This window comes from Austrofundulus limnaeus, unplaced genomic scaffold (genome assembly GCF_001266775.1).
Source record: "Austrofundulus limnaeus strain Quisiro unplaced genomic scaffold, Austrofundulus_limnaeus-1.0 Scaffold93, whole genome shotgun sequence".
Lineage (NCBI taxonomy): Eukaryota > Metazoa > Chordata > Actinopteri > Cyprinodontiformes > Rivulidae > Austrofundulus > Austrofundulus limnaeus.
The window spans coordinates 1,636,557-1,663,013 of NW_013952495.1; the positions used below are offsets into that span (position 1 = coordinate 1,636,557).

The window sequence follows — 26,457 nt, forward strand, 5'->3', positions numbered from 1 at the left end:
GTTCTGAAGGCGAAAGGGGGTCCAACCCGTTACTAGCGTGGTGTACCTAATAAAGTGGCCGGTGAGTATATACAACAGGTCTGGACCACTCGTAAATTTTGTTCGTATCTGAAAAAAATCTTAGAATACGAAAACATTGGTGAATGCCATAAATTCTCCTAAATCACTCGTACGCACAATTTAAGAACAAATCTGTGCGTACGAACGGTTCTTGCATGAGGCCCAATGTCCTGATGCATCTCAATAAGCCAGGTAGAAAAAAAATCAAAAAGAGAAAAAATAAGTAGGTCCTCTGGATGGGTTCTTCTTTAGTGTTTCGTCTCTCCTCCAAGAGACTTCTTCAGTCTGATGAGTTTCAGGTGAAGTTCTCAGATGAGTTCACCTGAAACTCATCAGACTGAAGAAGTCTCTTGGAGGAGAGACGAAACATTTCACTAAAGAAGAACCCATCCAGAGGACCTACTTTTTTTTACTTTTTGATAAATACTCTCAAATAATTTCTTGTTTCTTCTTAGTTTCAGGTCCAGTCGAGGCCGACCCTGAATACAGACTGATCGTAGCGGCCAACAACCTCACAGTGGAGATTGACAACGAGCTCAGTGAGTTGGCCTCTCACAAGAGAGCGTAAAAGAATTTGAACATTTTTTTTATAAACATCTTGCATGTCTCTTTCTTTCTTTCTTTTTTAAAGACATTATTCACAAGTTTACAAGAGACAAATACTCCAAGAGGTTTCCAGAGCTTGAGTCTTTGGTGCCGGATGCGTTGGATTATATCCGCACAGTGAAGGTGGGTTTTACACCAAAAACAAAAAGGTCACATTGGTGCTATAGTATTTAATATTTGTCTTAAGATATAAAAAGTTATTCTTCATTGACACATTTATGAGCAACGTGAACTTGTAGTAAATTTAAAATTTATATTTTTAATTTGTCTATTATAATTTAAGCTTTTAGGAATATATGACTGCATGATGCTGCCACCCCCAACTTAGGAGTTATTTATTTATTTCAGACATTTTTTTTCTTTTAAACAACTTGTTTTAGTGAGGACAATGTCAGAGTAGTTAAAGGTTTATGTTTGGTGTTTATTTCACACAAACGTTAATTTTTGCTGTATTTTTGTGCGTTTGGTGCTTTAATATCCATCCATCCATCCATCCATCCATCCATTTTCTGTACACGCTTCTTCCTTTTCAGGGTTGCGTGGGTCACTGGTGCCCATATCCAGCAGTCACAGTGCGAGGGGCGGGGTACACCCTGGACAGGTCGCAAGTCCATCACACGCTTTAATGTCCCATTCTGTCATTTTTGTGATCCTTCTTCAGGAACTGGGAAACAGTTTGGAGAAATGTAAAAACAATGAAACGCTGCAGCAGATCTTGACCAACGCTACGATTATGGTCGTCAGTGTGACGGCATCGACCACACAGGGGTGAGTTTGTCTGTCAAACTACACAATCATGTTAATATTAATAAATAGGATCATTTGATGTGATATTTCATTTCCTGCCTGCCAGAGCTTTAAAAGACTAATAAAGTGTTCAGTTAAACTTGATTTTTGTGTGAATTTTATTTTCAGGTCATTGCTAAGTGAGGATGAGCTGAAGCAGCTTGAGGAGGCCTGTGACATGGCCCTGGAGCTGAATCAGTCTAAACACAGGATATATGAGTACGTAGAGTCCAGGATGTCTTTTATCGCCCCCAACCTGTCCATTATTGTTGGAGCATCAACTGCTGCCAAGATTATGGGTGAGAGAAGATTCTGGAGCTGCGCACATTTTTACAAAAGCACATATTATTTATATTTGATCTTCCTCCTTTTCGTCCCATCCCTCTTGCTGCAGGTATTGCTGGCGGTCTCACTAACCTTTCAAAGATGCCAGCTTGTAACCTGATGCTGCTGGGAGCTCAGAGGAGGACCCTGTCTGGCTTCAGCAGCACGTCCCTGCTGCCTCACACCGGCTTCATCTACCACTGTGATGTTGTGCAGTCATTACCACCTGTCAGTAAATGCAGTATATTTCAACTCTTTTTACATGTGTAGTACTGAAATGTGTGTGGGCTAATGGCAATCGTTTTTCTCTTTCAGGACCTCAGGAGGAAGGCGGCTCGACTGGTAGCAGCAAAATGCACTCTGGCTTCTCGAGTGGACAGTTTTCATGAGAGCTCAGATGGAAAGGTAGCCATTGTTACCAAAATTTTCATTAAATCTTTTTATAAAGGTATTTATTACACAACTAAAAGATGCATCGAGTGTGTTGCGTCTTTGAGCACCAAAGTGTAGATTGTCATCAATTCTAACAAAAGCATAAACCTTTCTACAGGTTGGTTATGATCTAAAAGAAGAAATCGAGAGGAAGTTTGATAAATGGCAGGAGCCTCCGCCAGTGAAGCAGGTCAAACCACTGCCGGCTCCACTGGACGGACAGAGGAAGAAGAGAGGAGGAAGGAGGTATGCAGTCACTCTGTTATGCTTATTGAGACCCATGATACTCTTTTATACAGCAGCTTGTTTAAACCGTCACAGACACGACAAACTCTACTCTCGTGTTTCTCCCTGAAGGTATCGAAAGATGAAGGAGCGTCTCGGTCTGACTGAGATACGAAAACACGCCAACAGAATGACCTTCGCTGAGGTTTGCGGAAATTTTCTTGGCTTCACTGTTAGATTTGAATAATGTGGCATCATTAACTCACTGTAATAGTTTTATTTTAAAATCTAAATTAACTGGACAGTTATTTGGCTTGAACGTCTCATACTCCAGGGATTCCCAAACTATTTCTACCAAGCCTCTCTTTGGTTTAGAAGAAAACTTGTGAGCTCTTACGTCTCCAACCAGACACAGATATTTGGTTTTCAACCTCCATTTCAGATTTTTTCACACCTCATCTAATAATTGAACCATTAAAAGTAAACTGAAAAAATAAATAAATAAACAAATTACAGGTTGAAATAAAATAAACTACAAACTACAATCTCTTATAATATCAAACCACCTTTTATAGTGTTCTTATTGTAAGTCTGTTTTTTGTTACTGTGATAATATTCAACCTCTATCAATAAATAAAATATGCCTGTCGAAAACCTGTTTGATAGCAGTGCCCAAGAATATATTTATTTAGTCAAAAAAATAAATGCAATGTGGAGGTAATAGGTTTGTAATGAATGTAAACAAACGGCTTGTAATTTTTGGCAACAAACTGATTTTGCTCTTTTATTACCAATTATGTGACTGTTTGGGTGGAGGATGTGTATATTTATTATAGATGAAAAACATAAAATTCAAATCAAAATCTATGAAAATTCATTGTTGTACTGGCTAGTGTAGATTTTTTTAATTTAAAGTCAAGTCTCAATTTGCATTTGTTTGGATAATCTGGTCTTTAATCCTACATTAACTGTTTTTTGCTGGTTTGTTTTTATAGTAGTTTTTGAGTCATTTCGTGACTTCTCCAGTAAAAAAAAAAAAGAGGACCTAAGCTGCAGATGAGTCTTGTGTCACAGATACATATGGAACACTTTGCACTCATTGGCATTTTGTTGCAGATTGAAGACGATGCCTACCAGGAGGATCTGGGCTTCAGTCTGGGTCAGCTGGGAAAGAGCGGCAGCGGCAGAGTCCGCCAGGCTCAGGTCAACGAGGCCACCAAGGCTAGGATCTCCAAATCACTGCAGGTAAGAACTGTCAGGACCATTTGTTTGCACGCTCTTTACCTTCAGATGTTTTTATTTCTAATAACATGTTTTATTCTTTACAACAGAGAACGTTGCAGAAGCAGAGCATGACGTACGGAGGAAAGTCCACCGTCAGAGACCGCTCCTCAGGAACCAGCTCCAGTGTAGCTTTCACTCCTCTTCAGGTAACCAACAGGACAGGACTTTTTTCCTTTTTTAAAAAATTCAATCTCACTGTAATCTGTTCTCATCTGCAGGGCCTGGAGATTGTGAACCCACAGGCTGCAGAGAAGAAGGTGGCTGAAGCCAATCAGAAATATTTCTCCAACATGGCAGAGTTCCTCAAAGTCAAAAAGGAATCCAAGATGTAAAAACTCCAGTCATCCTGCATTTTTTTGTGCTTCACCTTGTATTTTGTATTTCAATCACTTCTCCATATGAATAAAATGTAAAAATCCCAGTGTGTAGTTTTAGAGAAAAATTTAGTTTTTTTTTAAAAGTTGCTCCACTAACAGCTTCCTATCAGAATATATTCAAATTTGTTCAAAATTTGAAGCCAAGTAAATCTTCACTCAGGACCAACAGGACTTTACACCACACACACTGATGTGTAATCTCTTAAAAGTATTTATTGAAATTTTACAATTCTTTTATAATCCCATTTTTTTAATAACATCTCCCATGCAGAACTGTGACGAGGGAAAAAAGACTTGTTGAAATTCACATTTTTGCGTTTTAATTCTCTTTTCCCGACCTTTCCAAAAACATTAAGAGCCCCCCCAAAAAATATAATCTATAAAATGTAGAGCTCAGAACTGTGTGTATTCTTTTCAAAAACAAAACCGTTTGAAACCGATCCCACACAATAAGTGCAGTATAGATCTGGATCAAGAAACTGAGCCTGTTTGGACTAGTAAGGAAAAGCTGGAGTGCTTCCCAGATAAATTCCTTCTGTTAAATTCTACCACCTGAATTTGAGCATTTGTTTAAACTCTACATGTAAACAGTTGTATCAGTGTACATTCACCTTATAGGGATTTCACTTGAGGTGGTAAATTGAACAATGATAAATTAGTGTAACAGAAAAAATTAAGGTGGGGAGATTTGGATGATTTTAATTCAACGTATTTTCAAAGAGGTGATTCAGGTAGAGCTACATTCACTCTGTGTGGTCTGTATGAGACTCGGTGACGTGAAAGAGTCAAAACATCAAATAGATAAATTTCTCCAAACCCTAAAGATTTATTTTACAAGTTTTATTAAGTAGTCACAAACATGGAAGGAGCCATAATGTCTTTGACAGGTTAACTTAAACATTTTATTTGTAAAGAGAGGGAGTCAGAGACCAGTTCAATTGCATAGCAATTTAATCCATGTCCAATAAGGACTCTTACCCTGTCACAGGGAGAGGCCCTGTGGTCACTCTCATGTTTTAAATCGACCAAGACAAAATATCAATAAAACTATTGATAACTGCTCACTATCTTCAATAGTGACCATGTTCAACAGGCATTGTAGGGTCTTAAAAGAAGCCGCTCCTACGCACCATGACTAAATGTCCACTGGACATCGCCATTCTAAACCATCACGTTACAGAAAAATACAAGATGGGCACCTTAATCAAATCCGAGGGTTGTTTTGTGTTGAGTTGAAAGGCTTCCGGCTCATGTTGAGTTGGTGGTGCAGAGAATCGTGTTGAAACAGAAAAATAAAAAGGAAAATAAAGAGAAACATGCATGGGGTAGGCTTTCCTAATGCCACATACTGAGTGTGCACACAAACAGGCACAAATGCAGATCTCCAATGAGAGCCTTCCCAGCTCGTGCAGCGCGGTGCGTTTGATCAGACCCACGGGGTATTTTTTCGTCAAAAAGCAAAGCACTACACGAGGAGCTAGGGCTTCACATTGAGACGCAGCCTATACAGATGCCCGGGCTTCACTTCAGGAGAGGGGTGTTCTACTACACATCACAATCTCTATCCACAGTTTTGGAGTTCAGTCTCGGAATGTCAACAGCAGCACGGTTTTTGTCTTTCTCTGTCCTTCGTGTCCCCCTTCTGAGCGTCACTGCAAGTCCCTGTCTTCGAGGTACCTGTACTCGAAGGTGAACCCCTCCTTCTTCCTCTGGCCCCATTTCTCATAGTCAAAGTAAATGTAAGTGCCCTGCAGGAGGACAGAGGTAGAAAAGAAACATTAATAAAAATCAATCAGGAAATCTTAAGTTTCATTACTGTGTAGAAGCTGCACCTGTTCAAACTCATCGGTGATAGTCTTGGGCTCCTCGTGCCTCTGAAACCACATCATGTACTTGGTGTGAAACCTCCACGATTGTTTCTTTAAAGCCTTGGCAGACAGATACTGAGCCTTAGTGCCCTAGAAGAGAAGAGACTGAATTAAAAAAATACAGCTCACAAAGAGAAAAAGGATCAGTTAACAAGGTGAAGGCTTACCTCCAGGTAGTAGAAGATGAAGAAGAGAGTTTCTGTGGACAGTCTCTGGTAGAACTCGATGGTGTCAGAGTGGTGGGTTGGTACCTGATGGTGGTACGGCAACGTGGGACATGGATTCCTCATCAGGTATTGCCTTTCAAATGAAAAACAGAATCAGAAACAGGTTCCCAAACTTGTTCTCTTTATCACTATCAAAACAGCAACACGCATGGCCGCTCCTCAGCACATGACCAAAGAATAATTTGCCCTTTTTTAAAACAAATTTTTAATCATTTCTATCATTTCCTGCCACATAAAAACTAACCATGTTGTTCCAAACCCAGTCAGTAAGACACACCTTTCCCAGTTATTTATTTTCTTCATCTATTTTGTACACTTTTTCTCACACTCTTCTGAATAAAGCTTTTTTTTTGTAAAGGGGACAATATGCTAAATTCACTTTTTCATGTTTTTTTTTTACTTACATTTGGGTCTGTACTGTTTCTAAAAACAGTCCAAGCACCAAAATAATGCACCCAGAGTTATTTTTTCTGTAAGTAAATGTATTTTTCTGTGTCTTGAAATGAGCTGCTTTCAAACAGTGCCGTTTGTGACGTCACAAACAGCACTCCAGCCTACTCCAACCTGGGCCCAGCCAGTCTCCTGGTAACCCAAGTAGAGACTCCACCCACTTCTTCACAGGACGGTTCTGGGGCCTCATGTATCAACGCACAAAAACCTTGCGTACGCCATTTTCCACGCAAAACTCCGGATGTTATCAAAACTGAAATGAACGTGGAAATGTGCGCAGCCCCACGCCAACTCCAGTGCTGGCGTACGCAGGTTTCTGTGGTTTTGGTTCCATTGGGGACACTTAGAGGTGATTCTGAGAAAATGTTCATGATGTGAAAATGATTATTGTTCACACCAGACACACATGATTAACAATTATTACATCCACATGATTAACAATTATTACATCCACATGGACGCAGTTAGATAAAGGATGCGCAAAGCTGTGTCAAAAATACATTTAACAGGAACAGATTCAGCCTTACTGAAGGATATAATAAATAGTGTAACACGCAGAACATTTATTTATAAACAGATAGAATTCTCTGATCTATGATGAGTGGCTCAGCCATTTTGAGGAATAATTATTTTTCAGTTTGGCACTGCAGCACTCTGGGAGCGCAACACAGCGAGGAGCTGTGTGCCGCACATGCACGTGCAGCAGCAGTGATTGAACTGGGCTTCCACAGGAGCTTTCCAGAGGGAGCTGGCAGACCCATCAGGACTGTGCCAGTCCAGTCCACCCAAAGCCGAATCATGACCAATGGAACGGTCTCATCCACATGATTCTAACTCTCCAACAATCACGTCACGAAAACTCTCCACAGGGATCAAACAAACATGTCCTTCACACATGCAGGAAGTAATTTGCAACATACGTTAATGAAGGCGTGTCAGGGAGGTGTCTCACGTGCGCTCAGTTCCACGTTAATTGTGATGTACAAAAGAAATGTGTGGATTCAAATGTACACACATTTAGATACATCTGGATTCTTTTTGTGCGTACGCTGTTTTCTGGATTTGAACGTAAGCCACGTTTTAGTAAGAAGTCCATGCAAGTCTTGTACATGAGGCCCCTGCTGTTTTAGAACAGTCGTGGAGAACAGAGATGTGTGACTTAATTTTTTTAAATTTAATTTAATTTTTGATAGCAATGTTCTGGCAATATTAACAAAGAAAGTTGTAGTTTGTGTAAACAATTTCACCATGGACTACTTTGGACAAATAGTACTTTCAAATGAAAGGAAACCGAAAGTTAACTTCTGGCGGAGGGCTGAGCTAACGTAAGCAAAAGGTTGGGAGGGGGTTTCCATAGCAACTTGCGCAAAACAGCAATTTCTGAAGAGAGCTAAAAAACAGGAAAAACTGAAAAGGTGAAACTTGAGATCTGAGATTCATTTTGTGAATTAAATCAAATGAACATGTTTTGTATAGCCCACAGATGGATCCTAACTTGTACTAGGACCCCCATATTAGGTCAACTTTAAAGATTCACTTCTTTAGCAAGAATGAACTTAGTGTGACAAAAACAAATATTGCAGTGCAGTGATATTATTAGATATTTCCATTCCTTAAGTTTCTCTTCAGTTGAAGTCCCATTTCAGTTTTAACTTGAGAATATTTGTAACCCATCACATCAAACTGAGAATTAAATCCAGTTAGGTCAAAATGACCCAAGCGCCTTTTCAAATTCCTGATTTTTAAACTACATTTTAATACTTGAATCATCCGGATATCATGAGCAGTTCCACAAATACGGCTTCATTTGTCTTACTAATCTGGATAACTCAGCGATAAACACCTGATTTTTTATGTAATTAAAAAAAAAGGGAAACCTCAAACAATATTTGGACATTAAGATTTACCAGATGGAAATAAGAAAAAGCTTTGCTAGCTCACAGGACAAGGTCTACGAAGATCAATCTGCTCAAAATCTTGTTTTTTTGTAGCTAATTATCAAAAAAGGGCTATAAAATTTTATCTATTTTAGATATTTCATTTAATGGCCCATAGATATTTATTCATTTAATTTTGACACAATAAAATTGTTGCAAAAGTTTTAACCAATGCTCTAGAGTTGCATAATCTCCACAGACCACTTTTGTTTGATGTGACGATTCACATTTTATTTTTCTCCTTCCAATAATAAAAACTTGTTAGCCCTTAAAGAATCGTCCTGCCACCGTATTTTATTACAAATATGCCCAATAAGCCAGTCAAACAAATATATGACAAACATTTTACAGTTATTTTAATCAATTTTTAATCAAGTCTTGACTGAAAACTGTGACATGCTCACCTGATCCTCTCAGAGTCAGACGGGTGAGGCATGTGGTTCCATGCAGAATCTTGCATCGCCTGTTGGTACAGCTGCTCTTTGGGGAGAGGGGTTGGACCCAGCGGGCAGACCCCAAGCGAGGGAGGGATGCTGACCTCCGACACGGATGGCTGTGGGGCAGCAGGGGTGCCAGGCGCTGCTGATGAACTGGAGAAGATATCTACGGGACAAGGAAAAGACTTTGTCACACATGAAACAATAAAAGCAGCTCATTGCATTTTATACTCACACAGTTTAACGTTTTACCTCTAAATACTAATACAACGTGAACATTCCAGACAACTAACTAGTCTCAAGTTTTGATAAATTGTCATTCAGATGTTTCCAATCAATTGAAATGCCTTGAATACTGTAACACAAATAAGCCAACCACAGCTGGTAATGACACATTATCATTTGGGGTTAACTAAAGAAATGTTACCCTGTAGAAACTCAGGATTATTTAAAGTGAATTTTTTAGAAGTTCAGAAGAAAATGTTGCCTGACCGTTCAGACCTCTGTCCGTCACATGAAGGTTTGGAATCTCTCCGTCCAGACCAGATCCGAGCGCCGCTCTCTCAGCCATCACCTTCAGGGAACTGAGGCCTTTAGGAGCCTGAGGAGGAAGTGAGATCGAACAGACGGGAACACTGTAAGTTTTTTTTTTAAAGTACCAAGACAAATGAATATGCGAGTGCTTAAAAAAAGCACTCACGGAAAAGCATAAAATAATCAACTTAAATCAAAAGAAAAAAACAAAAGAATTTACCTTCAGATCTTGAGTTCATTAAATCATACATGTATTTGTCACAGTTACAGCAGATCCTAACAGTGTCACAAGCCAGTCCCTATTTCTAATCATCTCAGGTGCAAACAGCAGAAGGTTGGAAACTGTCAAAAAATATATCAAATGGTTCATGCTAATTAATTCTTTTTTTTTGTTTGTTTTTTTACAATCTATATTTAAACATTGCCAGTGACTGCCACCTTCTTTTGTGCTTCAAGTTAAAAAGATATCAGGAGTTTTGGCATGATTCCTAGCTGTGTGCTGTTGTATAACTGTACACTTTGTTTGGTATAAATGTGGCCAGAAAAAGAAGATTGTGGGCAGTCTGAAATATTTTCAAAAGTGATATTTAAAGCTGAACATGAACACCTCCAAGAAAAGTACCTGAAACTACACATGCCAGAGGAGTCACCAATGAAAAATAAACAAAAACATCTGTAACCTTGCTGGAGGACATTTTTCACTGAAGATCTTTCGGCTTTTTAAAGGCAGAAAAGACACGTTATAATTCATTTCTTAAAATAACTGCATTCCATTAATGAATAATGTCACAGCTTATTAAGACACTTTAATGCTGAGATCCTTGTGGCCTGGCTGTCCTGCATGTTTGCCTGTTGCAACACACCTGAATCAAATGATGGAATTACCTACTCAGAGTCACCAAGTTTAGCAGAAGGCATCAATCACTCGTTCATTTCAGTCAGGTGTGTTGAAGTAGGGAAACTGCTAAAACATGCAGTATAGTTGGACCACCCGATCAGGGTGGTCATTAACAAAATTAGCCTCAGCTGTGATTATCCTGCTGAGACAAGTTAAAATGTCTGTTGCTGCAGGAAAGTCTATTATCAGTTTCTCTTGACAATAATTAGGACAGAAAATGAGCAAAATCAATGACAGATTGATCTTCTTACAGACTAAGTACTGCATACTGTCAGATGTTCAACATCTCAAGCAGCTCTAGGCTCATCTCTAATCTCTCCACGCTCCAGCTACACCTGGCATTAGTGTGATCAGTTCAGAGAACTCGCTCGGCTCACCTCGAGGCCCTCAGATGCCTGTGGATAAGAGTGGGGCCCGTTCAGGAGACTCCCTCCGCTTGGTGTACTGTCTGAGAACGAGGGGGATGGAGAACTGGGGGGCAGGGTGATAGAGCTGATTAAACTGGGGCCGTTGTCCATCCTAAACAAAATAAAAGTAACAAACAAAAATGGAATCCTGATGCAAAGTCCCAGGTGTTAAAGTGGAAACAAAACCAAAAAGGCTTACGGTTGGCTGGTTGAGGAACTGAGGGATGAGGGTTGGCTGTTTTGTGACTGGTTGGGTGTGCTAAGAGGAGATTCTGTGGCGCTCTCTGCTACTACAGCACTGTAACCTGAGTGCAAACATTAGCAGAAGTGTTTATATAAAAACTTCACAGTAAACAAATATAAACAAGATGTTAACCTACTTGTGCTTCCATTTTGCTTCAGTCCACTTGGTGGTCTAGCAGGAGCAGCATTAATGCCTACTGCTCCAACCACACCGACGCCTCCTCCATTGCCAACCATCAGGCCAACGACTCCAGCTGTGGTGCTGGCAGAAGTTGGGGGCACCTGAGAGGTAGCAGGGGCCACGCCCTGCCCAGGGACCAGACTCAAAATGCTCCCACTCAGAGAATTGTGGACCGGGCTGGAACCTAGCAAATTACGCCCTGACCCCGCTCCATTGGTGGTGACTCCACTGGATCCTGAGGTGGGGTTGGAAGTGCTGCTCTCGGTTAAAATGCTGGACTGAGTGGTGCTGCTCAGCCCCAAACCTCCAGAAGCTGCTGCGTGAGCATAAAGGGCAGATGTGGACCCTGAAATGAGGCCTGCCATCGTGTTTAAAGGAGTGGTGTGGCCAGTCAAGCCTAAACTTGGCATTTGGTTGGCACTGTTGGTCCCTGTTATGCCTCCTTTCCTTAAATCCAGCCCCAGCCCCAAACTGGATGCAGAGGTGGGCCCAGAGATGGGCTGAGAATGAGAGTTGGGAGCTGATAAACTGGATGTGCTGGGTATGGTTAAGGAAGGGGCGGTGGATGTTGGGAGAAGAGGGTTGCTGGGCGGGCTGGGGGTGTTGTTCGAGGGAATGGAGGGTTTAGTCTGAGGTGGCTGCTGTTGGTTTGATTGCTGAGACTGTTGCTGCTGTTGAGCAGACTGATGCTGATGTTGCTGTACCGCGCTGCTAAAGCTTCCTATGAGAGTACTGCTTGTGGGAACGGCAAGAATGCCTCCGACAACGCTCGCCATGGACACGAGGGAAGAGGACGAAGAAGACCCAGAGGTGGTGGAAGAAGAGAAGGAAGATTGTAAGGATGGGGCACCATTCTTCACAGGCGACTGGAAATGAAACACAAAACACATCTCAAACAATTCTGTTCAAACAAAAAAAGTCAATTACAGAAATGAAGCGTGAACAAGGAGCAAAGTTTTATAGTGATCTAGAGTCCCATTCGTGCAGAAAATAGCAAAATAAACCAGAAATCTCCAACCATGGCCCAAAGAGAAAACTTGTTTAATGTCAGTGCAAAGAAGCCAACCAGACAAACAAAAATAAAAAAAGCTCCAGCCAGTGTGAGTCTCCAGGACCAAGGGTGAAGAGTGCTGCACTACACTGCTTAACTACTAACAGCACAGATGAGTCTCTCACCTGACTAACTTCACTGTCTGTCGACCGTCCCCTTTTCTTATCGTCCTCTGAGTTCTCCTATAGGAGGAGATACCTTCATATAACATTTCACCTTTGAAAAGTTGATTCAGCATACCAGCCAGTGGATTATAAAACAATATGCCTTGAAGAAGGGTGAACTGAATTTATACCAAGGGGGGAGATATGTGCAATATCGTGTCAGGAAGTACTTTTTTATCCAGCATCCCTTTAAAATATTGAGAAATGTTTAAAAAATAATTAGAACTTACAGCAGTGCAAGTGGCTGGGGATGGAGGGATGGGTGAAGAAGATGTGGTGGAGGTGGGAGTGCTGCTCGAATGAAGATACATGTCATCTTCCATGTTGCCCTGACCTGATGGCGACGTTGCAACTAACGCTGCAGCTACAAAAGAAAAGACAGGCTGTGAGGTGACGCTGTCGAGTGTGAAAACAGAAAAGCATAGTTTTAACGTGCTCTCTCTCACGGATGTCTTCCAGGTCCAAGTCGTCATACAGGAACTCGTTCTCCTCAAAATCCGGGTCTTGAGAGGAATCAATGTAGTACTCGACGTCATCCTTGATCTTTTGGATTGCATCCACCGGCACAGAATCGTTGTCCAGCATTCGTAAAATTGTCTCCAACATGCGAATGTGGAATCTATGCCTCTCGATCAACCGCTTGAGCTCATCGATGCGATCTTGTTTCTACATGGCAAAAGAAAACGTAGTTTGACAAAAAGTTGATGAATGGGAACAGTATCCAACAAGTGGAAGTGCTTACCTCCTTATCGCCTTTCTTTTTTCGTGTCTGGACTGAAAGAGATTCTACCTCACTCTCAAACTGATCCACCTGCATATTTAGTGTGTCTATGGTATTCTGAAGATGTGGAGGAAGTTGTTGGAGAAGAGAGTTAATGAAGAAAATGTCACCAGAACACAGACATTTATAGTGTAGAGTTTTAAATCCTTAAATTTGATGAGTTCCTTTGCTTCTGATCACTCTAGCAAAAAAAATTACAACAGATGAATTAATATTTCAATTAGATGTAAATTTTTTACCGTTAGCCACTGTCCTGTTTCTTCCTTTTCCCTCTGAGCTGGATCCACCTTCTGAGCAAGCCCCAAGCCTTCTTTAGAGTACGCTTTTGTTTTTGTTTCACGCTCCACCACTTTGAACCGTTCCATTTGCTAAAAAAAAAGTCAGATACGTCTCATTATTTTTCCTAGAAAATTAAAGTTTTTTGTAACTGATTTAAATGAGAAGTGAGCATAACAGTCTAGAGAAAAAGCACTGCACCTGGGGTTTTTGTTTCTTCCCTCTGAGCACCCAGTTCTTTCTTTACATTTCAGAAAGGTGCTGGTGTCATTTACATACTTTATTATCAGGAAGCCAATAATGTTAATAGAAATATATAATTCTGGCATTCATGAAACTGCAGGAACAGCAGTTATTTCTGCATCTTTCAATCCCAAACAATTCTTGTGACATATCTTGGATATAAATAACAACAGTGACAAAATAAGCTCCTTTACAGATTAAAACTGAATGTTCCTGGTGAGATTTGTCACCCACAAGGATTGTAGTGTATCTTTTTTTGCCAGCTGTGCAGTAAAGCATGATGAGGTAGTGTTAAGAGTACTAAAATAAATAAAAAGGAAAGCTCTGTGAATGCATGCAAAAACAGAATAAAAAATGTATACATTAAACACCATACCGTCTCTATAAGTTTGCGGTTCTCAACTAGCTGCCTTTTGTCTTTGATCTCGTTTGAGGCCACCCATGTTTTAATCTGATCTCTCAATCGCTGTAAAAACACAGAGGATGAAGATTAAAACACAGTTCATTCTGAACATCCGCTTTTTTTCTTGTAGGAAAAAAATGTGTCAAGTTGTCTTACTTGTAGTTTTTTAATCTCTTTCTTGAGGTCAGCCTCATATTTTTCCTTCTGGTTCGCGTTGGCTGCATTGTGAAGCTGAAACGTAGACACAAATAAAACATGTAAATTTGATTTGTTTTTTTAATCCCATAAAAAAACGATGAGAAAATATTTTTACCTTTTGCCAAATGTCTTCAAACTGCTCTACACCCTCAGCTACTTTTTTCAAACATCTATCTATTTCACCTGCAGAGACAAAAGATGTGAAATGGAACTGCTCACAATATATACACACAGAAAAGTCCCTCACAAGTCAATTCTGAATGCCAAACTGGATCCAGTGCAGAATGAGCAATTTTACCTTGTAGTTTTCTCTTGTCAGCCATGGCTCTGACTACGACAATGTCCACATTCCGTCTGTCAAGAAGTCGGCTGTGAAAACAAAACAAACATGTATAAATTCACTGTTCGAGCAACACAAAACTCCCACCAACAGCAGGAGCCGTACATCGGGCTGCAGAGAGTGAAACTGACCATCCAGCTGAACAGTTGACATTAGCAGAACTTAACACATCCGCTGCAGAATGAAAGCATTTCCATCAAAAACATGCATATGGCAGCCTCCTAGTGATTATATTTAACCAACTTCAATTATCCCGCTAATATTAAACAGGAATTATATAGATGTCAGCTAAAATTAGCCAACTAGCGAGCTAACGTTAATACTAGGCAGTTGTTCGTCCACTTAGCTCGGTTAGCAACCGGTCCTTACTAAAACAAGCACCCGGAATATTATTGTATGTATTTCACATTCATGCATCATTACTCTGGGGTCTAGCATAGTTTTCATGAAATGGTTTTACGTTGTGAAAGCCACATTAAACTAGAATTCGCTCTAATCGTCGATATGCTAGCTAATATGCTAACTGTCTGGCTAACTAGCCGCTTAGCTAGCCAAATTAAGGAAAAGGGGAAACTGGGTCGACCCGACAGTCTACATTGATACTTGTGTACGACATTTACCTAGGGTATGGGATTTCGTTTTCTTATTTCAAATACGGCCAAAACTACTTCCAGAAAGTCTTCTTTACTTCCAAAATGTTTTCTTTTCGATAAGCTCGCTCACTGTAATGTAGCTGAAGATGGACGGTAGCTAAAATCCCACCTCCGCATTCAGACCACGCCCCAACAGCTGTTATAAGCAATATGATTGGGCAGAAGTTATGTCAATCACTCTGAAATACAGCTCGGTTATTGGTTCTGTAGTGATCGACACAAAGCATAAAGGTCCCATTACATTTTCTCTTGTCTTTCTGTACAAAACACACTTACATTTGTGAGAAAATTAGCACATATTTGTTATTCAGGCAGAAATAATTTTAGTAGTTTATTTTTCTTTTAGGTATTTTTTTGCAAGCTTCACTGTCTTCTGCTGTGACAAAATATCACAATAAAAAGTCTAACAAGGGGCATGCAAAAAGGCTTTTTAAATTTTTGTTTTATTTTGCCTGAAAGTGAAATATTGATACCAAACTATTGTATACAAACAAACAAAATAGAAACAATTTAACAAAAACATTAAAATACTGATAAACAAATGTGTTATACAGAAATGTTTTTCCCTTTGATCATGATTTGTTTTTCAATTTAGGTTTCTCCCATATTACAACTATAATATTGTAACCAAACTGGGCTGTCCACAAAACTACACATAATTCTGCATTTTATTACAAAATATGATTATACAAAATAATTTATACAAAAACATATACATATTGTTGCACAGACTTGATTTGTTAGTTGTCTTTGTGTGAAACAAGAAATAATGTAAATCATCATGTTCATTATATCCAGGGTGTGTGATCAGTGCGACAGAGATGTTGGACTCGGCATTTCTCCAAACTGCGTCTCTGGCAGAACAGAAACATCTGGTTCAACCTGAGAAAGAGTGACAGAAATGGAATTATCTCAAAGCAATTTACACAGTGACAAATAGGCAGCAAAGGTCAAAACAAAGGTTTACAAGAGAGCAGGTAAGTTGTTTCGTTTGGAGACAGTGGGATTTTCAAAACAAGAGGAAACAGAACTGGAAGACGTAGAGATGAAGATGGTTTGGACATGTCCAGGGGAGGGACAGTGGGTATATTGGTAGAAGGATGTTAGAGAGGCAGCTGCCAGGAAAAAGACAAAAAAGACACATAGGGAGCCATTAGAGAGGACATGGAGGTAGTTGGAGTGAGGACAGAGTGAGATGGAGGAAGACGATTCGCTGGGGGCGACCCCTGAAAACGGTAACAGCTGAAACAAGACTTGTTTAAACGTCACCTGTGAAATCTCATGGGCAAAAACAAACACGAATCCTTCACTAACCTGTTGGTCCTTGTCTTGCCGAGGAATTCGGTGCCTCTTCTTCTTCGGTCCAGCTGGAGGATGCAGAGCCGCAGAGGAACCAGACACACTGTTTGGTCTATCATCCTCAACCCCAGCAGAGGAATCTAAATGGGCTCCAGGGTCATCCTGAAACAAGTGTCCAGGAATATTTTTAAATCCAGCAGCTCTGAGCATGTAGGACTAAGGCTGTTCTTTTTTTCATGCATTAAATGACATTAAAGAGTTCTGTGTTAAAGCAAACGCTGTGAGAAAGTGTATCAACAGTGGAGAACAAACAAAAGGCTGTGAAGGTTTAAAATAGGGTTGGGCAATATTGTCAACATTTATTTTTAATCAAATTAATTTTGGCATTTAGCCAGTAATGATTAATATGATAGACACATATTTTTTATGCAGATGTTTTTTTGTCCTCAAAGTGTGTGATCTGTCTTTCATGGAAAAATGTAATTTCTTCCTCAGATCAACATCACTCTAATCCTTACCTCCAGCAGCATAGTGAGCTGAGCGTTTCTATAATCATCTCCGTGAGCATCTAAAGTTTTCATGAGAAACCTGCGAAGGTCAGAACAGTTTCTCAGTCGTGTTGTCACAGATTTCAAAAAAAGCACAACTTAGGATCTCAACAGAAAGTTTGTACCGTCTCTCTTTCTTCAAGCGTCGTGTGATTCTTTGTACTTGGTGAAGGCGACCCAGGATTTTCTGGTTCACCTAAACGGGAATTACGAAGTGGCAAAACAGTAATAGATAAATTCTATAAGAATTAAGTTTAAATAACAATACCTACAAATCTAGAAAATATGCACTAAGTCACCAAAGTGTTTTGTATATTCATTCCTCTTATTCACACTTCACAGGAAACACATTCAGGAAGTGTGTGCAGAATGACCCACATACAGAACGTAAATGTCAACACACACCTGTTCGATATCTTTACATCTCCTGCTCAGAGACAAATATTTTCTCTTGTTGAGAGCTCTTCTCTCTTCATCTTCTTGTGTTGTGCTCTCAAGCAGCTCATTACCCCCCGGGTCCAACTCCACCTGAAGATGAAAACAGATGATCAATTTATATTTTTGTGTTGTTTGAGTCTCTCCGTGATTCAAAACAAACAGATTAGTTAAAATTGTTCTAATATTTAACTAAGTTGCTGAGTTGAGGCCATAACTAATTTAATTCATTACAATTCATTGTTTTATGTTGAATGTTTTAGTAAATATCCAGCTCTGTTTATTTTTGTCCTTATTTGTGAAAGGGACAGCAGTGGTAAAGCAAAAATATTAGCAACATGTAATTTCAGCTACAATCAAAATATACTGCTGACTATTATTAACATCCCTGAACCATTCAGACAGCTTGTGTTACTGTTGATCTTTAACAAGTCAGTGCCACAGGAGAGTGGTCCCACCTGCTTTAAAACACCCACACAACCAACTCTAAAAAAAGCAGGAGAGATTAGTCTAGATCAGAGGTTCTCAAACTGGGGTCCCTGGACCCCCAGGGGTCCGCGAGAGGTATATGGGTGTGTGTGTGTGTGTGTGTGTGTGTGTGTGTGTGTGTGTGTGTGTGTGTGTGTGTGTGTGTGTGTGTGTGTGTTATCTACTGTGACCCATCATCTTCATAATCAAGATTCCTAGAAAGCATTGTGTCAGTAATAAAATGGCAAAGTGGTAAGTTAGAAATTAAATAAACATTTATACAATTTTTGAAGTAATTAGATGTTTTCACATGTCAAAAACTACATTAAAAAATAATAAATAGGAAAAGAACAACATATTAAGGCCAACATGAGACAGTAGGGCCAAAAGACTTATTGTGGTTAGCTTGTGTTGAGTNCACACACACACACACACACACTCCCATGATGACGTGCAACATCCCAGTCAGCCTGAATTGAATTGGTTCAGTCATAATATTATCGTATGTTGAGAAACTATTCAGCAGGCTGTGAGGCACAAACAGAAAAAAGCAACAACTGTTGTTTAATGTTAACAAAGAGTCTTATTTCAGGTAATATGGTTTTAGCAAATTCAGAAGACCTTTTAAACTGGAATGTTTAAAATCCCAGGAATGCCAAAAGAAATCCTGAAGGTAGCAAAGCACCCATATATTAAAAAGTCATTATTACTAATTATTACTTTAGTACTTATTTAGCAAAATTATAAAATCAAACACACACATAAAAGCAAGTATATGACTGAAAGTGCTGCAGAGTTACAAGTGTAGCTACATAGACTCACTCCACAGAGGCACACATCTGAGGCAACGAGGGCTTCAGGGACACTTTGATATTAACTGCATAGTATGTCAAAATTATTCATAGTTAAGTTTTATGTGAAGTGAAAATAAAAACAAAGCCATGCCCACAAAAAACGGTGAGAACTAGTGAAATAAACTTGGCACAGAAAGTATGAAAATTTGTGTTTGGTTATCTTTTTGTTGTATCAATGCTTCTTGGCACCTGATTGGCAGCACCTGGAGGTACCAGGCACTCAAAACAAGTGTCAATAGTAACAGCATAAATAAGCTTTTTAGCAGAGAAGATTTGACATTTTTTTTCACAAGCAAAACCCACATACTCAGCTCTTTTAACTGCTCATCCCACAAATTTGGCAAAAGAGAAATTTACAGATTTTCTAGTGGTATAATATTTATCGCCAAGCAGCATTGTTACAACAAAGAAGTAATCTTCCAAACACTAATTTCCTTACTTTTTGTGCTAAGTATGTAAAGGTTATTTGTACCATTATTTATATTTTATACCTCTCCTGGTCCCAGCTCCACACCACCAGGCTCCAGCTCTGCCTCCAAGATGTGGCCACCAAAAAGAGGAGGAAGAGCCAATCCCGAGAAATCTTCCATCATCTGAAACAATAACACTTCAAGTTACTCACATCTGTTTTCAAAATTAAATACTTTCATGTAATTACACACATGATGATTAGATGCCACACTTTCATGTATGCATACAGAGAAAGAATACAGGCGTAGTAACAACACATTCATTCATTCACCGCCCGACGCTCACCCGTTAGTACTTACAATTCAAGGTGTTCAGGTCCAAAAACACAGCTCGGTTCGGTAACACAGCTGAATACTTTATAATCAAAACTTTCAACAAACTGTACAAAACTCCACTATTGATACTGTTGGATCAATTAAAAAACGTTTACAAACATAAAACTTGATTTAAATGCAAAACAAAGCAAGAACACCGAAGCTTCTACTTTTGCTTGTTTTTGTGCGACGGGCGCAGAAATTATACGTCCTATACGCTCTCCAACTACATTTCCCATGAGTACCCTCGCTTGGCTAAAAAACTACAGTCAGCAGTATGGCAGTGGCAAGTATGTGTATATTGTCACTTTTGGAGCTGAAATTTAATCAGTTAGCTATAATATGACTTAATGGCAGCGTAGGTGAATGTGAGAATTATTCAAGTTGCGTATTAGAATCGCTTTAATGCATTTGAAACGTAACGAAAAGGTCACCTTGAATACGTCGCTAATAGCTAACATGCTAGCTGCTTGTATCTGTGGTAGTTTCTTTAACTTTACCCTGGTTTTTCCTGCAGAAGTCGTGGCTTTCCTGAAGCATTTCTGGGACAAGGAACCTCTTCTCGCATTCGCCTGTACAGTAGGAGCCGTAGGTAAGTAAACCGTCACAAGGAGCTGAAAATGCTGCACTTTCAAAGGACTACAATCTGTTTGAGCTAACACCTTTCATTATAACAACTTTTTAATTACTGCACCTTTCTTTATAGGCAGGTAGATGTTTGGGGTAGTGATATTGGGAAATTTTGTTTTTATTTAGGTCATCATTAAATGAGTTTTAACGCGTTTTGTAATACTTAAATATTGTGTATCATCTCAAAACTCAATTGCCTACATGCCACGGACATCCGGTCAAGCACTTGATGCCACTCCCAACACTTCCGGTTCAGGGTCAACACAGAGTTAGCGAAAGATTTTTTTCACCCGACAACGACTCTTAATGATCTCCACAGTACAGAATTAGCATATTACATGTACCAACATAAACACAGGAGACATACAGGTTCAGCAAAGTGGGAAAAAAATCACTCCAAAGTGGATTAAAGCCATAAAAACAAAGGAAAGACGTTCTTGTTTGTGGTTCCAGAATTTAGCCTTTTTCACTATTCCGTGGCTGCTTGTTCCGTGAATTCTTCACGTAGAGCTGTGACACTTATATTGTTGGAAAGAACAGAGTCTGGGCTTTAAATTGATGGGCTACTTGTATGGTTTGGATCGTTTCCCCGACGTTAGTGAACTGAAAACGTAATGATTATCAGGCAGAGGTTCTGCTGCTCTCGGTGCTCGGGGGGAAGGGGTGGGGGACGCTCGTCACTCAGCTTTAGTCTACGCTGTAATATACACTCTAACAAGTTTTTACTTTTGCATAAAACTCATGATACAGTCTCATAAAAACATTTCATATAACACAAACACGCGTGCGCACACACACCTACCTTTGTACCAGCTGCTGTGTTAGCTTCCTGCTAGCTGTCATGTGAAGGAGGTCTTTCCTCTCCCGGTCTTGGCAGTAAAAGGGGATAAATGTACATTTCCCTTTTGTAACCTCCGTCTTCTCATTTCTGATGCTGCCTCTTGAATATCCTCAGGTTAGAAATGCCGATTACAAACGCAAGCGTGAGCTTTTAAAGATAAGTTTTGCCTGTAATGCTATGATCCTCTGCTGTCACCTCATCAAGAGGAAAATGGAGAAAAACTAACTACTCGATCATATCTGCTGCTTAGTGGACACAACGGCACACAACAGAACTCAAGTTTTATACCAGTAGATCACAGATGCTTTAACATTTGGGACGTTTTCACGGACTAGTACTAGGAGCTAATGGTAAAAACATAGGCAGTAAGCAGGGAGTGGAAGGGAGGAGCGTGGCAAAATTTTTTACCAGAAATACGTCATTAATGACCGTGGCATATAGGCTATACAAAGTGATATATGAATGCAGAGAGGACATGGAGGTAGTTGAAGTGAAAACATAGTGAGATGGGTTCCTTTGGACCCTTTAGTGGGTCCAAAGGAATCCATCTCATGTTTATTATGTTTCTCATCTCAAAAAGGCAAACTGATTTTCTTGTATCTTTCTCTAGCCTGGACCTTTCCTTTCATCAGTCCTTACACAAAATATACAGGCATGATTAATGCAGCAACGCCGTACACCTACCCAGGTGAACACAGACCTTTCACATCAACCTGTTTATGTGCAAAATGTTACTTGATCTTGGAATATGTTGCTAAAGTGTTTTCTTTTTATTCTTGTCATTGTAGTTCCTGTGCGGGATGATGGAAACATGCCCGATGTTCCTGCCCATCCATGTGAACCTAAAGGAAGGAGCTTAGAGTGGCTTAAAAATTTTTAATATGATCGTATCAACAGTTCATTACTGTCTCTTCTCTTGTTCACACCTGTCTGCTGAGTTTCTCCCCGATTCCCATGTCTCACAATAAAAGTATAATTTAATTCTGCATTTGTGTCAGATTAATTTATTCGACATGTCAAATGTGTGGCACCACTTAAATTTTGCAGAATTGTTTTTAAATCTAAAATTTATTGTTTTTCTTGTCTCAAAGAAATTATGTTCAGTTGCCATCATTTGCAAGTTTTTGTCTCAAGTATGACAAAAGGATTCCCAACTAATTAACTAATCAAGCCTGTCATGGTGTTGTTTTATATCAAGATAATAAAAAAAACCTGAAGTCAACAGAGAAATACATTCAGTTTTGGTCAGAATGAACTGAAAGCACAAAATGTGTTTTGCCTATTTTAGATCATTTGTGTTTGTGGGTTGAAGCTGTAGAAGCATATATTTTGGGCTTTTATTGGCACAAAGATGCATCAAATATTGATTTGAAATACATATTTTTAGATTGTTCTAGATCCTGAACAGACATAACTTGAAACAGGTTAACACAAATAAAAATATAAATTGAAGTGTAGTCCAGTTTAATTGATGAGAAAAGGGTTAACTGCTTTGCAGGATTGTTGCACTGATCTCTAACAGCTATAACTGGAGATTTCTAACTGGACATTTTCTGACGTGTGGTAAAGGTGTAATCAGATTAAAAACGCTGACAAAATGTTCACTGTTTCTCAAACCAGCATTAACCTGTTTGCATGAATTAAAGTTTTAACAGCATTTATAGTTATAAATGTAGGATTGCTGAATGAGATGCAATATTACCTGTGAAAATCAAATGAAGAGTCTGGATATAACCTGAGCTTCACCCTCAGTTTGAACACAACCAAGTCATTTTTTTCCATAAATCTACATTTTAAACAAGCAGAAATCCCAGTTTTAGGAGGCAAAGATAGTCTGTAGATTTGTAAATTTCAATTTTATTCCACAACTTCCATCAAGTATTCATCATAGCATCATAACTGTATATTAATACAATGGCCTGTCAGTGTTTTCACAGTGCAACATTTCAAATACTTCTTTTTATTTAAGCTGCATCTGATTTTTAAACAATATTTCACTTCAGTTGAAATGGTTTGAACTCGTGCTGACTTGGATTAAGGAGAACAAATTTATAAAGACAAATAATTTCTGTTAAAACTTGACACTGCTGGATTATAAATATATCGTTACATTTATTATAGAATCTACATCTTTTCAGCCGCTTTTGAATTTTACTGAGCATCTATGAGCTATTTAAATGCCACGTTTCAATAATTTAAACAAAACCTACAAAATTCAGCTTGTCATCTTATTAAAGCAGCCACAGTTATTTTAATTATTACTTTTTGTATTAACCTCAGTACCTGCAGTTTTTCTGCTTCTTCTGTATCAGTTTTTCTGCACGATCACAGAGTCAAAATGTTCAACCAAAGTGAAATATTCAAAAAGTCAAATACAAATTGCATATTTTCAGCACTATTTACAAGCAATAATAAGCATTTCTTCCAACTAATGATGCAAAGTAAGCAGTACGACGTGCTGTTAGTGTTATATAGAAGTATAAAACAAAAACTCTTCACGCTTCTAGAGATTGAGATCCACTCATATGATTCTGGATGTTTGTATTTTACCACAAACACCTGCTGCGACGCTGATCAACTTTCCTGTAAACTTTCTCTTTCACTTTCTTTGAAACGTTCTCTCCACAAACATCTTGGTTTTCACAACTCGTTAAGGTTCTGACAGTTCAGTCTGATAAAATTCAGCAAGAAGAGCATCAGGTTTAAAATGTATGACTCAAAGGGAACCAAGAAGACATATGATCCAAATCTAAGCATTCAAACCTCCAAGCCCTTAAACCTTCTTCAACTTGAAACTTTCTAAAAAAAAAAAAAAACGTTTCTCTCCATAAACTGTTATTTAAACATTAAGCTGTTAACCTTCACAGTGTGTGAGTTTTATGGTTTGTTGTGTTTTTTATGAGAAAATATGTTTGACAGTCTATTAAAGCCACTGTTATTTTAAAGAAAAGGAGCTGGAGGATGAGAAAACTTTAAGAACATAAAATTCAGATTTTAATATCTTTTCATAAGTTTGAAAGAATATTGTCAAAATTTTCATGATTAAAACCAAAAATTGCAAGAATAAAACTGATTCTCTGATGATGAGAAGTCATAACTGTGCAAAGCAAAAAAAGTTATAACTTCAAAAGGTTAAATTAGTTAAATTTACTTTGATAAAACTGACAAGTTCACTGAGATTAATCAAGTAGAATTTGTGTGAAAAAAGGCAAAAGTATTCTGAGATTAAGGTGTAAAATTACAGAAAAAAAAAAAACAACAACTTCAGTCTCGGGATACCTAAGCATTTTTTAGACCAAATTATACTCAAAGCTTTGTAAACAGCAGAGTTTTTTCTATTAAATTTAAATTTTAATCCTGGAAATTTTTGATTATTTGTGATTTAAAAAAATAAGAGGATAAGAGGATAGCATTATTCTCACAAAATCTTACATTTGTTCATAAAAAAATTCACCACTATTTAGGTAATCCTACATTTATGTCTAAAGTTCTTAGCTTTTGTTCTAAATTTCACTCCACCCTCCAGCTCCTTTTATTTGTTTTTATTTACAAAGGCCCTAAAACACTGTCATAAAATGTGATTAATTTAGTTCCACTGAAGCATAACAGAAAATAAATTTTTTATACGAATCCAGGGAACAAGTTAAAATAATCCAATAATCTATCATTACAATTACTAACAAAATGTTTACAGCGTCACAAAAACTTCAGAGCTTTGTGCATTTAAACACTTCTTATTACCAAAGTAAAAGTGATGCAAAATCTTTTCTGTGTTTCAGTGTCATTAAATAAAGTCTAGGAACTTATCTAAACATTAAGGATTTAAAACAAATTTATGTTTTTTTTCTCATTAAAATGCACCAATATGGAAGATTTTCTAAAAGAAAAAAAGAAAATCTAGAATAGAGAAGGAACCTGTCCTTGTCATAAAATATGTCCTAACAAAGTGAGACTTTTGTTTTTATAGATCAAGTTACTGAAGCAGCAAAACGAAGATTTTACATTTTCTGAAAATTATAACAAATAAGAGAAAACAGAAAAAAGATGCTTTAAATTACAGGACTAATAAGAAAATTTTAGAAGTTTAAGACAGCATTATGTTCTCTAAAACAAAAACAAACCTGACCAAGTTAAAGGGACAGTTCAGATCTTTTGGTGTGGCATTCTGAAAAAAAGACTGTAAACAATGAATATCTTACTTGCTGTGGATAGCTTTTTAAATTACTTCAATCTGGAGAAACATTTTATTTCTAACCAGACTTATGAGCTAAACAAGAAAAAAGTAGATGGTTGCTATTTTAAAACAACTTAATTCTCATATACAGCAGTTCATGTGAACTCTGCTTCATGAACCTTTACACAGATGACATGTTAACATTAAAAATATTATTTTCTCCTGATTATTTTCTTGGGCTGCACCAGAAATGTTACAGTTAGCCACCTGAAAGTAATTAAAAATCTGTGAAAATAAGTGCGTAATGCTAATTAATAGTTGCGTAAAGATTTATTAAATAACATTCACATAAACCACTGCACCATCTTTGGTCACACAGGTCAGCCATTAGCTCATCATTCTGGTCACAATTAATCTGTTTCTCAAACGAAGCTCATTCAAAGGGTAACATCAAGATATGGTTTCAGTTTTAAAAGGTCTGAACTACCACTTTTAACGCCCACAGTTACTTCCTGCCACATTTTCATTTATCCAGTTGTCTTTCCTGGTTTCTAACAACCCCCAAAATAAAAAAATAACTCAAATCAGATTCTGTTTCTCCTCATAAAACATAAACTTCCTACGATTTAACTGAGAAATAAAACACTTTCAGAGCAAGTCACTGGTCAAGGTGCAGTTTCCAGAGATGAACCTGAGGCTGGATGAAGCGATGATCCACAGGGACACTGAGGAAAAACAGACTCACTCGATAATGGGAGCCGAGCGATCGTTGGTGACCGTTTTTCTGAGTCGGATGTGAGCAAATGGATTGGGTCTGTAAAGAAGGAAGCAATAAAATACATATTAATTAGAAATATGCATTTTTATTTCATTTATACTCTTCTTGAGGAATGTGAGGTTACAAACTGTTTTAACTGCTTAAAATGGAAAACATAGTTCTGTCTATTATTGCAAGATGCTGAAGCAATAATGTTTTTGCTTTTGCTTGTGTGTGTGTGTGTGTGTGTGTGTGTGTGTGTGTGTGTGTGTGTGTGTGTG

General features: G+C 38.5%; 5 protein-coding genes across 9 annotated transcripts in view; 2 read left to right on the forward strand and 3 right to left on the reverse strand.

The window, feature by feature from the left end:
* Positions 1 to 515: 515 nt before the first annotated feature.
* prpf31 (PRP31 pre-mRNA processing factor 31 homolog (yeast)) lies at positions 516 to 4,138 on the forward strand (the record flags this gene model as incomplete). Its single annotated transcript, XM_014012705.1, is given in 11 exon segments — positions 516 to 599; positions 692 to 789; positions 1,328 to 1,434; positions 1,582 to 1,751; positions 1,847 to 2,004; positions 2,092 to 2,181; positions 2,327 to 2,454; positions 2,566 to 2,638; positions 3,550 to 3,678; positions 3,765 to 3,863; positions 3,936 to 4,138. Coding segments are annotated over 11 exon segments (1,250 nt in total), but the record flags the coding sequence as incomplete, so codon positions are not given.
* A 149-nt stretch (positions 4,139 to 4,287) lies between these two features.
* On the reverse strand, positions 4,288 to 15,497 carry cnot3a (CCR4-NOT transcription complex, subunit 3a). 4 transcript variants are annotated; one of them, XM_014012702.1, is made up of 19 exons: positions 15,353 to 15,496; positions 14,864 to 14,906; positions 14,691 to 14,761; positions 14,508 to 14,575; positions 14,351 to 14,425; positions 14,168 to 14,257; positions 13,512 to 13,640; positions 13,234 to 13,329; positions 12,938 to 13,157; positions 12,722 to 12,855; positions 12,453 to 12,509; positions 11,233 to 12,142; positions 11,052 to 11,157; positions 10,823 to 10,964; positions 9,506 to 9,614; positions 8,981 to 9,179; positions 6,130 to 6,262; positions 5,927 to 6,052; positions 4,288 to 5,842 (listed from the first exon to the last, which is right to left on the reverse strand). In XM_014012702.1, the coding sequence occupies exons 3-19, from the start codon at positions 14,713 to 14,715 to the stop codon at positions 5,744 to 5,746; spliced, it is 2,718 nt and encodes a 905-aa protein (XP_013868156.1). In that variant the 5' UTR covers positions 14,716 to 14,761; positions 14,864 to 14,906; positions 15,353 to 15,496; the 3' UTR covers positions 4,288 to 5,743. The 4 variants fall into 4 exon arrangements, with proteins under 4 accessions (XP_013868156.1, XP_013868157.1, XP_013868155.1 ...); XM_014012703.1 differs by lacking the exon at positions 14,864 to 14,906 and having other exon boundaries at positions 9,515 to 9,614; positions 15,353 to 15,497; XM_014012701.1 differs by lacking the exon at positions 14,864 to 14,906.
* Positions 15,498 to 15,809: 312 nt separating this feature from the next.
* tfpt (TCF3 (E2A) fusion partner) lies at positions 15,810 to 19,985 on the reverse strand. The gene is made up of 7 exons (XM_014012706.1): positions 19,760 to 19,985; positions 19,481 to 19,582; positions 17,638 to 17,760; positions 17,358 to 17,428; positions 17,203 to 17,272; positions 16,700 to 16,846; positions 15,810 to 16,267 (listed from the first exon to the last, which is right to left on the reverse strand). Exons 2-7 carry the CDS (start codon positions 19,580 to 19,582, stop codon positions 16,193 to 16,195), a joined length of 588 nt encoding a protein of 195 aa, XP_013868160.1. The 5' UTR covers positions 19,760 to 19,985; the 3' UTR covers positions 15,810 to 16,192.
* A 51-nt stretch (positions 19,986 to 20,036) lies between these two features.
* Positions 20,037 to 22,231, forward strand: ndufa3 (NADH:ubiquinone oxidoreductase subunit A3). The gene is made up of 4 exons (XM_014012707.1): positions 20,037 to 20,064; positions 20,292 to 20,366; positions 21,856 to 21,933; positions 22,034 to 22,231. Exons 1-4 carry the CDS (start codon positions 20,052 to 20,054, stop codon positions 22,123 to 22,125), a joined length of 258 nt encoding a protein of 85 aa, XP_013868161.1. The 5' UTR covers positions 20,037 to 20,051; the 3' UTR covers positions 22,126 to 22,231.
* Positions 22,232 to 23,082: 851 nt separating this feature from the next.
* Positions 23,083 to 26,457, reverse strand: part of zgc:158689 (brain-specific angiogenesis inhibitor 1-associated protein 2) — a 15,774-nt gene continuing 12,399 nt past the window's right edge. For both annotated transcript variants that reach the window (XM_014012710.1, XM_014012711.1), the window contains one exon: positions 23,083 to 26,233. In XM_014012710.1, the coding sequence (XP_013868164.1) occupies positions 26,161 to 26,233 (73 nt within the window). In that variant the 3' untranslated portion in view covers positions 23,083 to 26,160. The remainder of the gene's footprint in view (positions 26,234 to 26,457) is intronic.